The sequence below is a fragment of the Ahaetulla prasina genome, chromosome 5 (assembly GCF_028640845.1).
Source record: "Ahaetulla prasina isolate Xishuangbanna chromosome 5, ASM2864084v1, whole genome shotgun sequence".
In the NCBI taxonomy this organism is placed as follows: domain Eukaryota; kingdom Metazoa; phylum Chordata; class Lepidosauria; order Squamata; family Colubridae; genus Ahaetulla; species Ahaetulla prasina.
This window is the reverse complement of record NC_080543.1, coordinates 107692744-107707889: the sequence shown is the minus strand read 5'-3', so window position 1 is coordinate 107707889 and position 15146 is coordinate 107692744. Positions and strand designations below refer to the sequence as shown.

Below are 15146 nucleotides of genomic sequence, written 5' to 3'. Positions count from 1 at the left end.
ACTAGAGATTAATCACTTTTTTGAAAGTGCACACTTCATGCTGGATTATTATTTTTAAGAAATAATTGAAAAAGCACCATACTTTGGTGTTACTTCTTTACTCAGTCCATTTATGTACTGTATTGATACAACTTGAATTGGCAATATTATACTAACATTTTCCCCCAGAATTAATATCCCATTTAAATAAAACTAGTGAAAAGAACCCTGCACATTTCCTATTCTGAAAGGAAACATTAGGAAGATGGGCTTAATCTCTAAATCAAGAATCCCCAACTGCTGGGCCATAGCCACATCTCATTCAGAACTGGGCTGTGGAAGCAGCGGGTCAGCGCGTGTGCAGCTCCATTTGCAACAGCAGTGGGCACATGTGCCTGTGCTTGTGCAAATGGAGCTGTAAGTGCGTCTCCCTGCCCCTTGCCAGTTCACAAAGCCAGAAAGGTTGGGGAACGCTGCTCTAAATAATTTGATTTGCTGAATAGACCTAGAGATCGACCACTATCTTTAATTGGGCAAAGAGTCAATTAATCTCCCAACAGAGTCTGCCTTTCATTTCTGCTCTGTATTTTGGAAAACTGAAAAAAAAAACCTCAGAGAAATAGGAGAAGAACAAAGAGAACCTGCCTAAAAATATCAAAGCAGCTCATTCAAGATGATGATAAATAATAACTGGGCTGATTATATTCATTTTACTTGAAATTCTGTACACAATTGTGATTGTAGCCTTCCCTGTTCTCCTATTTTCATTTTCCCAAAAACTGCTTTTTATACCTAGAAATTTAGTTTTGTTTTAGAAGAAAATTTCTCATTAAAACATTCCTCATGTGCAGGTCACAAAGTTAGTCAACTATGGCTTATGTTTCAAAACAACCATTAGTCTTCTTAAGTTCTGCATTTCTTAGCTTGGGGAAGTAAAAAAGGATAGGGATAGGGATAGGGATAGGGATAGGGATAGGGATAGGGATAGGGATAGGGATAGGGATAGGGATAGGGATAGGGATAGGGATAGGGATAGGGATAGGGAGAATCAGAATCAGAATCAGAATCAGAATCAGAATCAGAATTGTTGGAAGAGACCTTGCAAGTCTTCTAATCCAACCTCCTTCTCAAGCAGGGGACCTTATACCATTTCAAACAAATGGTTATCCAATGATCGAGAACCCACAACTTCTGAAGGCAAGCCATTCTACTGATTAATTCTTCTCACTGTCACAAAATTCTCCTTATATCTAGGCTGGATATCTCTTTTGTAATTTTCATGTTCTCCCTTTTCGTATAGGTCTTAGACTAAGCAATAACAATTGGCCAAAGATTTCTGAATAAACTCTCTAAGACACTATCACATAATATAGCCCAAGATCAAATATAAGTTTCAATTTAATTGGATTTATAATATCCATGCCACCTTAGCAGTTGGTAGCATCTAGTCAACTTGGTCTTATTTCAGAAGCTAAGCAGGATGAGCTCTGGTTAGTATTTGGACATCGAGACCAAGATAGAATACCACCAGCAAAACTGCATGAATGCTGTCACCAGCAGTCAACCAGTTTGAAGGAATGGTTACTTCTTACATTTCAGCCACTTCAAAATTTCAAATGGTTAAAAAAAAATATATTCTGGAAGAATGAAGTTGTCAAAATGCAGACACTGATCCAGAGAAATAGTTTAGGATTCAATAACTGACTTCAAAGGAGTCAGCTGACACTTGTTCTATAATTCAAACCAATTTTTTAAACTCCACTCAATTTCAATGAAAAATCATTTTGTAAAACAAGTAAGAAGGTTCTATTGTTTAAAAAAGTCAAATTTGGAGGTAGAATGAACATAAATTCTATCCTTACTTGTAGCTCACCAAAGCCTATATTGTATCACAGATCAACACCTGGTTTTGGAATAATTAGAATAAGCACAATTATATCAGCTAAGAATCAGCTCTGGTATCATACCCTAGCAGCTTATTTGCAACACATTTTAGACAAACTCATGAAACACCCGATTTTTAAACAGATTAGGGTCAGGTCATCCTGTTTGTAACATAAATTGCTAAAATGCTATTCATGTAAATATAAATATAGAATTGAGTTTTAAGGTGCAAAGAGCATCTTCCAGCTCTTACAGCAATAGAGAATTTGAAAACCAAAATAATGTGTTCCACAGATTCCTGATTAAATGGATAATTTAGTCAAGAGCATCTTCTGAAAAGCATGCACATCTCTTGCAGTCCCCATGTAAAGAAACCCTAACTTACCAATTTCCCTTGCAATTCGGACAGCTTCATCTGCATCCTGTAAAAGCAGGAAATTGGACTCACCATTAATCCCATCAATGCTGTTCAATGTCTCTAGGGCAATGATATATTACACTGCCTTCTTCAATACATTTAATATTTGATTTTTACAACTTTCTGACCCACATCATTCAGAGAAATATAAAATTAATTCCAGTGAAATGTAAATTTTATCTTGTCACTTGCATTACACAGCTCCTAAGCAATGAAGAATCACTTAGTGAAACACAAAACAAAAAGCAACAGGACTACGGAAGGATTACTCAAGTGGCTCAAATTATTGAATTTAGAAGGTTTTACTAAGAAGCAAAGATTAGAACATTAGGATTTGTCAGCTGCCAGCTAATACCCTTTTTGTTTCCTTTTTTAGTTTTTTCCTGTCTTCTAAGGTATCCCTGTATCATGTTGGCCTAGATATAGTCAGCAGGGGGAGTTGATTCTCTATTGTTTGGCTAAGCTTCAGCATCAACACAAGTCTTAGAAGATCTACAGAACTTCAAATATAACGTTGCATAAATTGGGTGAAGGGAAGGGGTCAGGGAGCAGGTTAATAATTCAAAAAGTAATCTTAACCTTAAATGAAACTTCGCCTCACAAACACTAATAGTATCTGGAATTTTAAAACAGAATATAAACTGTTACATCTACTTACTTTTATTTTAGAATTAAGATTCTGAATATGATACACGGGTGGAGAAAGTAACAAAACATAGTTCAAATAATGGTTAAAAGGGCATTCATTTTTCTACAGAAGATCCCAGTCCCCAGCAGTTCAAACAAATCTTCAACTACAATCTTGAACAAATCCACAAGATCTCCTCCGACCACATCAGAGCAGATTTCTGACACTCAACTGTTCAAAAATAGCAACCAAAATTATTTCTCCAACTGAAATTTTTTAAAAAATAGAATAAGTGTGAGTATCAATTCAAATCTTTATTGTCAGTGCACAACATATGTACAATGAGATTGGTTGAGCTCCCTCAGTGCAGAGTAGATTTATGTTTGGTAGGCCTGTCTTTCTAAAACTCAAACCAAATTGATGAGCTCACAATTCTTTGTTATAGTTCACTCTTGTTTTTATATACTTAGTTTTTATATAACCTTAGTTAGTATATAGTATATTCAGAACACTCCAGCTAATCTATATGACTTAATCCATAGGGGCTGACTTTTGAACATTAAAATGAAAACTGGTATTTTAAAACATTGGGGTTTTTTTAATTGAACAAGAATTCTCCTTGCCTCAAAGTAAGAGGGGGTGGAGGATTCTTGTTAACCAATCATTAAAACAAAATCTTTTTAGTACCTACTAAGAGTGTGAGAAGGATTAAGGAAGCTGATACAGGAAGTAGTTAGAAAATTCAATTTCTTTTCATTAGCTATTCTTCTCTGCAAATAGTGCCTGTTCAAAGCAGCCCTGAAACTAGTATCAGTTTTAAATGTGCGGGGTATCTCTGTGTGTGTTTGTATGTGTACTTAATTCAAATAGGCACATCTGTTAATGAGATTTTACAAACAAAAACTGTTTTTAAACCAAACAGAAATCCATCCCAAAAAGTAGGAAAGAATAAAATCAAGGTTTACTGTTACACCTTGTTGCTTTCTCCACAGCCCCGGCAGGCACCAAGTTCTAGCTTAGAGGGACTTTTAAAATGCATGAAAAGGGTCATTTAAGAATGTTAGTGATTTCCACACATTGAGTCTGAAGGTTCTTTGTTCCTGCCTGTGACAGTTATGTGAGAATACTTCCCCTTAATAGCCTCTCTGTCAGGAAGTGTTAAACCTGCCAAATACAGACAATTAGAGCCTCTTGAATAAAATGCAGGAAGAGTGAGGCCTGACGAAGAGCCTGATTACTGTAAAGCCAAACAGGAAACTTCCATATTTCTTTTTCTACCAAAAATTCATGCATAGCTTTATTAACAGAATTTTAAAGTTGAAGCAACTTAGTTCTTCCTCTCTCTTTTAGATACCTGTAAACCAGGAATAACTGCTTCAGACTTCAACTTTATAAGAAGTCAACTAGTTACTGTATGCCATTTACATTTCAAAGCAGCACTAAAATTACTCTTTATTACTCCTTTTATTAAGTTGTTATTTATTAGGAGTGTTAAGCTATAATTCCCAGCCTTCAAAAATAAAAGCTATTTCACCATCCTATTAGCCCACTGTTTGTGAAAATATTAGAATAATAAATGTTTTTCCTCTAGTCAGAGCACATAGATGCATCGAACCTACTCTCTTCTATTTAAAAGCCAGCCAGTTTACTTCTGAAAAGAGAAAGAACAAAAAGAAAAAGTTAAGAAAATCTGCCTTTATTATTTTCCCAGGATTTTTCTCTCCGTGTTTTTTTTTTAATTTCTAAACAGTCCCAATCATGGAAATGTTAAGTTTCTATTTATGTCTTCTCGGTCTATAAAACTAATCCAGTAAGGATCTCAAGAAACAGAATTTTGAACTTAAGCCTGGATATATGTTCTGGAAATCCAATGGAAACATCTTTTCCATTTTCAATTCTTTTGCTTTACGAATTAACAATGGAAAATATTTTTTTCCCTTCCCAAGCTACATTGCCATGCAGGGTCTGGATTTCTATGTTATGCTTATAAGGAGGAAAAGGTAGTTATACCTTTTCTATCTTCTCCTTATGCTGCAATCTTAGACCACCTCCTTACCCAGATCTGACTTACAATTACACTTCAAATTTAACATTGGTGCAAATAGCTTACCTCTTGGGGGAGGGAGGTTTTATAGGGAATAAGGAAGACCAACTAACTCTAGTTTGTTATTTCTCTGAAGATTATCACATTCCTTTGCCAAAAGGCAAAGGCTTAGGAAAATTAACATTTTTCTAAGTTTAATTGGCATATAGGTGGGGACCCTTAAAGCGGTGTTTACTAGCTGATCTGCTTCCCTTGACACATAAGCATCATACATGCTGCCTGGATGCATCCAGTGAGGTTCTATGGACTACCTATAAAAAGATGAGGGGAGAGGAGACTTGATGCTCCAAATTATTTTCTACTTGTGGAAACGTAAACAAATGTAATGACTTCAAATGATGTACTCTAAATATAGGCATGTACGCTTGCATATTTTGTTCAGATGAAGGGGAAATATTTTATACATTCTCAAAGAAAGGCAGGACTAGAGATGGCAGGATTCGGAAGTAAAAATCAACATAAGCATCATACATGTTATCTACTCTAGCCTAGAGAATTGGTGGAAGAATAGTGACAAGTAAACGTACAGTTCTACAGAAGCCTATAGGAAAGTAAAAACAAGCCAAGAGTCCTACAATTTCTTTAAGACCTGTTACTATTTATACTTGCACATGGCTTCCATAACCAAATCTTTATTCTGGTTGCAGAATTTGTTCAAGTTACTTTAATGTCTATATACAACATAACATCATATTTAGCATGTACAGAACACCTTTCAAATTAATGCTTCATATATTTTTTAAGTCTGTACCTTGGTAAGTAGGATGGTATTATTCCCAATCATGTCCTAATCTAAACACCAAGATCAAAAAATATTGCAAAGTTTATTTCACAATTGAAATTGGCCCCCGTTTGCAGTTCCATATAAAACAGCGCTGGCAAATTTTATGCAAATAGGTGTCCTGTAGCTATGGATTTGGGCCATTTTAATATCTAGCAATGGCTGTCATGGGAACTGGTTCGGCCTGAAGGCCAAAGGTAGTGAAAAGAACAAATAACTATTATATTGTTCAAAGCTATCTACACTCTCTCTCCATAAAACAAAAATTAAATCCATATTTTACTTATCTATTTATTTTTAAACATTTATATTGCTGCCTACTCACTCATCATGACTCATGAAGGCTCACAGGAAATAAAAACACAAAATAAAAAAATAAATAAACATAATAATAAACACCCACCCACCCTGACAACGACATACACTTATACCAGCCCTTTAATGGGCTTCATCCCACTCTGAGTTCACATTATATTTAAGTATCATATCATATTATGTGTAAGTATAAAATATTTATCCAAAAGCCACTACCTTCTTATTTTAAGCTAATAACATTGAAAAGGGGCTGTCTGCAGGATGTGATCAAAACAGTCAAAAGAAAAGCAGTATTGGTGTGACTGAAGAGCACCCTGTCAGAATTTTTAAAAAAAACAACCAATGGAGTTTCAATGACACCATCAGTTGTTGTTTGGACTTTTTTTTACTGTACCTTGTTGAAAAACTTGTGTTTGACCCACACTTTTTTCTACAATAGATATCAGCAAGGTATAAACATGTCCAGCATAGGCATCCATGCTAGCTACGGGTCAGAACCAGGCGTGTAAGATGAAGAATTTGTATCATGATGCAATTCATGCTCTGACACTTGCCCCCCTCACCCCATGATTTCTGCAAAGGTGTCTTTGTATGCTCAAAACAAGGCAAATTAAAGTGAAAGTCACTGACTGGCTCCAAAACAGGAAATATCCCATCTGCATTTCTCAAGCTAGAACCCCACCATCAAAGTCATTTTGACCCAGAATCTATTCTATGCTATTGCACTACACCAGGAGTATCAAACTCAAGGCTGATTAAATCTGGCCCATAGGGCCAGCCTAGAAATATCAAAGAACCAGCCCGCAATGCCTCTGCTGACCAAAATGGGCTGCAGGGAGGTGCGGGTGATCCCCTCGCAGCCCGTTTTTGGCCTCCACGGCCTCGTGCAGCACTTTGCCGGCCAAAAATAGCCACACCTACCCCAGCCATGCCCGACCACCATTCCAGGCCCTCCGAGGTCGTATACAACCCTGACGCGGGCTTCAATGAAATAAGATTTTGACACCCCTGCACTACACAGTATGAGCACAGGTAGTCTTTGACTTACAACCATTCATTTAGTGACCATTTGATTACAATAGCACTAAAAAGAGTGACTTAGGACCATTTTTCATCCTCAGTGTGAAAAATGGTCCTAAGTCACTTTTTTTCAGTGCTGTTGCAACTGAATGGTCACTAAATGAATGGTTTCCTTAAGAGACTTGGAACAATATTACAATGAGCATGATACAGGCAGTCCTTAGTTAACAAGGGTAATTAGCTCTGGAATTCCATCACTAATATGGTTGTAAAGCATAATGTTACATGACCACACTGACTTATGATGGCAATTCTAGTTGCGATGGTTAGGTGACTCCTGCACAGTGGTTAGGTGTGATGTCACATGATTGTCACCTGTGACTTCCTGCTAGTTTCCTCATTGACTTTGTTGTCAAAAGCTGGCAATGAAGGTGGCAAATGGATTGTCTGCATGTTTCCTCATTCAGCGCTGCTGTAACTTTGAATGGTTGCTGAGTGAACAGTAATTAACCAAGGTTCACTTGTACTATATTTAACATTTAAAGCACAGCAGAAATTTTTCATTCCCAGTCCTACAGTTTTCATGCTTTTCTCCACTATATCATATTTTAAGTGATCATGTAACAGGGGCCATGGCAAAACTACATAGATAAGAACTCTGATTCTTAACCATTTTTAGCAGTGTTTGCAATGCTTCATGTTATTTGATTTGATTTTTAAAACATTTATATGGCCTTCCCATCTAAATCAAACCCCAGGTGGCTCACAATCCTAATTTGATTTCCAAAAGATACTTCTTCTTCTTCTTCTTCATCATCATCATCATCATCATCATCATCATCATCATCATCATCATCATATTTTACTTTTTATACCGCCCTTCTCCCAAAGGACTCAGGGCGGTGAACAGCCAAGTAAAACAATACAATATATTACAATAAAAACTATTTAAAAAACTTATTCCATATGGCCTAAATTTAAATATAAAATACATAATATAAAAATAAACCCCATTTAAAACGAATTAAAAACCCCTATTAAGCCAGTCCTGCTCGGAAGAATAGGTATGTTTTCAGCTCGCGGCGAAAAGTCCAGAGGTCAGGAAGTTGTCAAAGTCCTGGGGGAAGCTCGTTCCAGAGGGTAGGTGCCTCCACAGAGAAGGCTCTCCCCCTGGGGGTCGCCAGCCGACACAGTTTGGCTGACGGCACCCTGAGGAGACCCTCTCTATGGGAGCGTACCGGTCGGTGGGAGGCATGTGGTAGCAGAAGGCGGTCCCGAAGATATCCTGGTCCTATGCCATGGAGCGCTTTAAAGGTGATAACCAACACCTTGAAGTGCACCCGGAAGACCACAGGTAGCCAGTGCAGTCTGCGCAGGATTGGTGTTATATGGGAGCCACGAGTGGCTCCCTCTATCACCCGTGCAGCTGCATTCTGGACCAATTGAAGCCTCCAGGTGCTCCCCAAGGGGAGCCCCATGTAAAGAGCATTGCAGTAGTCCAGGCGAGAAGTGACGAGGGCGTGAGTGACCGTGCATAAGGCATCCCGGTCTAGAAAGGGGTGCAACTGGCGGACCAGGCGAACCTGGTAAAAAGCTCTCCTGGAGACGGTCGCCAAATGATCTTCAAAAGACAACCGTCCATCCAGGAGAACACCCAGATTGCGCACCCTCTCCATTGGGGCCAATGATTTGCCCCCAACAGTCAGCCGCAGTTGCAGCTGGCTGTACCAGCATCCACAGCCACTCCGTCTTGGAGGGATTGAGTTTGAGCCTGTTTCTCCCCATCCAGACCCACACGACCTCCAAACACTGAGACAACACTTTGACAGCTTCATTGGGGTGGTTAGGGATGGAAATGTACAGCTGGGTGTCATCCGTGTACAGTTGATAACTCACCCCAAAACCACTGATGACCTCACCCAGTGGCTTCATATAGATGTTGAACAGGAGAGGCGAGAGAACCGACCCCTGTGGCACCCCACAAAGGAGGCGCCTCGAGGTCGATCTCTGCCCCCCTGCCAACACCGTCTGCGATCGGTCGGAGAGATAGGACGAGAACCACCGAAACACGGTGCCTCCCACTCCTAAACTCCCCAACTGTTGCAGCAGGATACTATGGTCAATGGTATCGAAAGCCGCTGAGAGATCTAGGAGAACCAGGGCAGAGGAATAACCCCTATCCCGGGCCCTCCAGAGGTCATCCACCAACGCGACCAAAGCTGTCTCCGTGCTGTACCCGGGTCGGAAACCGGACTGGAACGGGTCTAGATAGACAGATTCATCCAGGTACTGGGGTAACTGATGTGCCACCACACTCTCAACAACCTTCGCCACAAAGCGAAGGTTGGAGACTGGACGATAGTTACCCAAAACAGCTGGGTCCAGGGAGGGCTTCTTGAGGAGGGGCCTCACCACCGCCTCTTTCAAGGCGGTGGGAACAACACCCTCCCCCAAGGAAGCGTTGACAATTCCCTGGAGCCAGCCTCGTGTAACCTCCCGGGTGGCCAGCACCAACCAGGAGGGACACGGGTCCAATAAACATGTGGTGGCATTCAGCCGTCCCAGCAACCTGTCCATGTCCTCGGGAGCCACAGGATCAAACTCCTCCCAGATGGTCTCAACAAGACTAGCCTCCGTCACCTCGCCCGAAACTACCCAATTTTGGTCCAGACCGTCCCGAAGCTGAGCGATTTTGTCAAACAGATACCTGCTGAAATCCTCAGCACAACCCTGTAAGGGATCATCGCACCCCCCTGGTGAAGGAGGGAGCGAGTCACCCTAAACAGGGAGGCTGGGCGGTTCTCTGCTGACGCAATGAGGGTAGAAACATAGACCCACTTGGCCTCCCTCAATGCCACTAGATAGGTCTGAGTGAAAGACCTAACTAGTGTATGGTCAGCTTCAGAACGGCTGGACCTCCAAGCGCTCTCTAGGCGTCTTCTCCGGCGCTTCATCTCCCTCAGCTCCTCGGAGAACCAAGGAGCTGGTTGAGACCTACGCCGGGTCAGAGGCCGCAAAGGCACGACATGGTCCAAGGCTCCCGCCGCGGCCTGTTCCCAGGCCGCAACAAGCTCCTCGGCCGAGCCGTGGGCCAGATCGCCAGGGAACGGCCCAAGCTCCATCAGGAACCTCTCCGGGTCCATCAGTCACCTGGGACGGAACCAACGCATTGGTCCCGTCTCCCTGCGGTGTTGAGCGGCGGTCCAAAAGTCCAGACGAAGGAGAGAGTGATCTGACCATGACAAAGGTTCAGTGACTAATTCTCGTACTTCCAGATCACTCAACCACTGTCCAGAGACAAAAATCAGATCCAGTGTGTTTCCCCCAACGTGGGTGGGGCCTTCAACTAATGGGGTCAGGTCCATGGCCGTCATGGAGAACATGAACTCCCGAGCCGCCGTTGACGACATACCGGCTGATAGCAGGTTGAAGTCCCCCACGACCATAAGCCTAGGGGTATCAACCGCCATCCCGGCTATCATCTCCAGCAACTCAGGCAGGGCTGTTGTCACGCAGCAAGGAGCCAGGTATGCGATCAACAAGCCCACCTGCACCCTACGACCCCACTTCACGTAAAGGGATTCACAACCGGCTATCTGAGGTACAGTGGCCTCCATCAGCTCTAGACTCTCTTTAATAACCACCGCCACCCCTCCACCCCTACCTTGGGCCCTCGGCTGATGAAATGCCCGGAAACCCGGTGGGCACATCTCCACCAGGGGTATCCCTCCTTCAATGCCCAACCAAGTCTCCGAAATGCCCATAAGGTCCGCAGCCCTCCCCCTGTATAAGATCATAAATCAGGGGGGCTTTATTTACTACGGACCTGGCATTGCATAACATCAGCCGAAGGTCCAAGCCCTGAGGAGACTGGCCACCCGGGGAACGGGAAAAGTCTGAGGGGCTGGAGCACACAATCACTTTTAAACAGCGAGTGCACACACCCTGAACATGATACGGCCCCCCACTTCCGCCATATCTGCCTCTCCCACTTACCGTACTGATGGAACAGCCCTCTGGAATTGGAACGAGAAGCTTCCCCTTTACCTCCGGACCTGATGAAATATCGCCGCGAGCAATCGCTAGAACTGGCTCCCTCCCCAACGGGTTTCCCCCGATACCCGTTTTTACCCTCCCACCCCTTAAAAATTATTTATCTAAAAAATCCCATAGGTTCTTTTTCAATGCATGCCATCTCTCTGGGTCCCAAAACCCGTCATTGAGATAGGCCCTCAATAACGTGGAGGGCCATTTCTGCAAAGCGGAAAGAAAAGAAAAAGCAGCATGTTAATGACTCGTTAAAGGAGATACTCTGAAGCAACTTTTTAAAATTGAATTAAAGTACTATACGGTATCATTTTTATGGGGAGGGAAGTGGTTTAACTCACACATGCAGCAGGGTCGTTCCCCAATTTTCCTTTCTTCTATCTACCTATGGCAGTCATTTCATTCTATGGGGAAACAAATCACTATCTCTTCAAAACACTGTTTTTGTGGAAAAAAAGCTTCTCTCTTATTGATATATTAATTAATTAATTTATTTATACTTGTATTTATCCTACATGTTATGCAATCATAAAACTAGAGAGCTCACATATATAGTATTATGTGAGACAGATCGTAATGATAATTTTGAGTTTACTATTCTTTTACACAGAATGAAGTTTTATTCATCTCAACAACTTATCATATGCAAATATTTCTATCATAAATCCCACTGGCCCACTGAAGGTTATAATTATATATCTCATGTTTGACTCTAATCTTAATCCAGGAAGGACTTTTTAAATTAAAAATGAGGTTATGTAAATAGCTGATTTCAAAAAAACAATTCTTACCTTTATCACCCCATCATAACCTGGTATAGTATTGACCTTTGCATTCTTGGCTAACAGTTTGCTTTCTATCTTGTCTCCCATTGCATGAATGGCATGCATATCTGGTCCAATGAAAACAACACCTTCTGATGCCTGAAGAAACAAAGAAGGAAGAGAAGAAAGAGTATTACAATGGAGCCTCTTTGAACATAGTTCACATACTTATTACAAGTACTGTAACTTTAAACTTTAAGCAGTATATTAAAAGTATATCTGAGGAGGAGAAAGCAAAGATCTCATAATTACTGTTTGCAGAAATCAAAACCAGACCAAGGAAAACTAGCTGAAAGTTATAAAACATTTTTGCCTGACTTATCTGTAGCATCTCATGAGTGAGAAAAAGGCAATTAGGTCACAACTCTGAGATGTCACAAGAGCATACTAAGATATGTTGTGTAATATGGTTCAGGATTTAATTCTGCATTCTTTAAGATTCACATAAAGACAACTTCTTTTCTTTTATAAGGGCTGAAAATATGCGAGATGGACTTTTAATTTTTTTTCAGAAGAAGAGATTTCTAAATACCAACCTTCAAGCTAATTAAGAACATCTTCCATTTTAGACTGATGCCCTAAACAAATACTTGAAAAGCTGCAATTATTTTTTATGCCATATTGCAGCTTACAAACTTATCTGGATACTTACGGTATCAACAAATATACTTTTCCATTCAAATATATTAGATGTTATTATAATGTCAACCCTTAATTATGTTCCCCAATCTATAGACAATACATAGTGGGCTCTTGAGGGGGGGGAGTGCTTGAAAGAATGTTGAATGCTAAGAGGATTATTGTTACAGTGATAAGTGATAAGTAAAATATGAGAATAGAAACCAAAATTGCATACGTGCCTTTCATGTCTCAGGTGGGGCTTATTATTTGGCTAACTAATAAGATAATAAAATAATGTATTTATTAGTCTGCCCTACCTCAGGCAGAACGCAAGAGGCAAGCATATCAAAGAAATGCTTTAAGGATATCTCACAAATGCATGTATATAATTTGGTTTCTTATCACTTGGCTACCACATCTGATTCTACAAATTTAGCTTCTGTAAAAGACTGAAACAATAAATTACTATCATACAAGTCATGATAGTTCCCATCTTTTAGCCAAAACTTAATAGCAAAACAAGCTTGTATGGTTTTCTCCAAATGTTTTTGCCCAAACTAATATACTATTCTTACAAGTTAACTCCCTAAATCATCCAGTATGCTCCCTTCCACTATACAATATGCTATTGAACAATATATATTCTATGAATAATGGATCCCCTTCTCCTGAATAATGGATCCCCTTATTACTATTAACCTGATTATACTGATATAAATCACAATGGAGAGGAATGGAGCAGTTGTTTGCCATTAAGCACATAAAAAAGAAATCATAGATAGATAGATAGATAGATAGATAGATAGATAGATAGATAGATAGATAGATAGATAGATAGACCAGACCAGACCAGACCAGACCAGACCAGACCGATCTCAAACATGGGTGAAGCTTGGATTCATGTCATTATTTGAAATAAGCATTTTTTTAAAATTTCTGTACCTTTTAACAGTGTTCATTCCTGAAAGCTGTCGTATGGTTTGCCATTGCATTCTTCCTAGGGCTGAGACTTTGGCTGGTCCACAGTCAACCAGCTGGGTTCTGCATCTAATGTGGGACTATAACAGTCTCCCAATTTCTAGCCTCAAACACTACACCAAACTGACTCTCTTCAATGTATGTTTGTTTGTTTGTTCGTCTGTTAAATGTTTATGCTGCCCATTCCCCCTGTAAGACAACTCTAGGCACTATTACTTAGTTGTAATATTGAACGGAATAAATAAATGCATAAAATAACTGTAAACACATGGATTCCCACATTCACTCTCTGTCACATCAATTAAAACTAAAAGAGAATAAGGGAGTTGAAATCTTGGAGAAGGAACTACAGCTAGATAAAACCAATAATCAGACCGATTTAAACAGTTTTTATATTCCAAAAGTCAAAGCATGCAAATCTATTTTTCTTTTAATACAATTGTGTACTTTTCCAAACAGGACACCGAAATAATCAAGAAGCGTATAAAAACATGAAACCAAGAGAGAACAAATAATCGAAGTAAACAGAAAATTGCATGCATTCCAACAAATGTTCCCAAGGTGGTTACTGATTTAGATAGAAGGAAAGTGAAACATGGGAGGAATTTTCTTTAGATGTTTTCCATATAGGATTTCCTCAGTTCCTGGCAATCAAATCGGTCATAGATTTTTACATGATAAAAGGAATCTGTGGAACTAATCCTAGAAACCTCTTTCTGTTTTCTTGCATAACACCTCCAGGCACAGAAGAGACAAAATGCTTCATTTGCATCCTTAAACATTAGAAACTGAGAATGAACCTTTTCAACTGCAAATGTTATTGCATCTACATTTCCAGAAAGGCGGAAGGGGGGAAGGTTACAGAGTCTACTCAGGTTTATGTTAACTCATCTCTTTTTTAGTATTACTGATCAATACAAAGAGAAGGCAGAAGCAGCAAAGCCTTAAGAACCTTTTTCTCCCCAAAGAAAAGAAGAAGAAAGAGATGGAGGGAACATGAAGGATGATAAGCAGAAGAAAGAGGAAATGACCAAAGTAAAAACAGCAAATATTAACCATGGTAATAGTTTTTCTTTTCTGATAACATTTGGCCAAGATTTGCTTGTGTAAAATAAAAAAAAATAGTAATAAAGATTAGACCAGACTGAATTAAAAGCATTTGTGTAAATAAATAAAAATATCACATACAAATTTAAAACTTAACAACCCAGAAATGACAAAAGAGCAGCTTCAAGATTATTCCAGGGACACTTTTTGTTGGTTGTTTTTGCACTTATAAAATGCTACCATCAAATTCACTACACTAGATTCTGTTGAAGTAGCTTGGTAGTAGTATAGCAACATCGAAGAAATTTTAGAAATTGGCTCAATCACAAAATTATGAAGTCTCCTATAGATTAAGTTCAACTCTTGATCACTTCACATCCATGCAATTTCCATTACAAAAGCAAGGTCCTATGACACAGGAATGCAATTAGTACTGGACAAATGTGCCACTTTTACCATTAACAAGGAAAAATAATGAAAACTGGAGGAATCAAGATGCC

General features: G+C 39.8%; 1 protein-coding gene across 4 annotated transcripts in view; it reads right to left on the bottom strand.

Moving 5' to 3' along the window:
* Positions 1–15146, bottom strand: part of PCCA (propionyl-CoA carboxylase subunit alpha) — a 250707-nt gene that overhangs the window by 154800 nt on the left and 80761 nt on the right. For all 4 annotated transcript variants that reach the window (XM_058184791.1, XM_058184793.1, XM_058184792.1 and 1 more), the window contains 2 exons: positions 11968–12099; positions 2249–2285 (listed from right to left, as the gene is read on the bottom strand). In XM_058184791.1, the coding sequence (XP_058040774.1) occupies positions 2249–2285; positions 11968–12099 (169 nt within the window). The remainder of the gene's footprint in view (positions 1–2248; positions 2286–11967; positions 12100–15146) is intronic.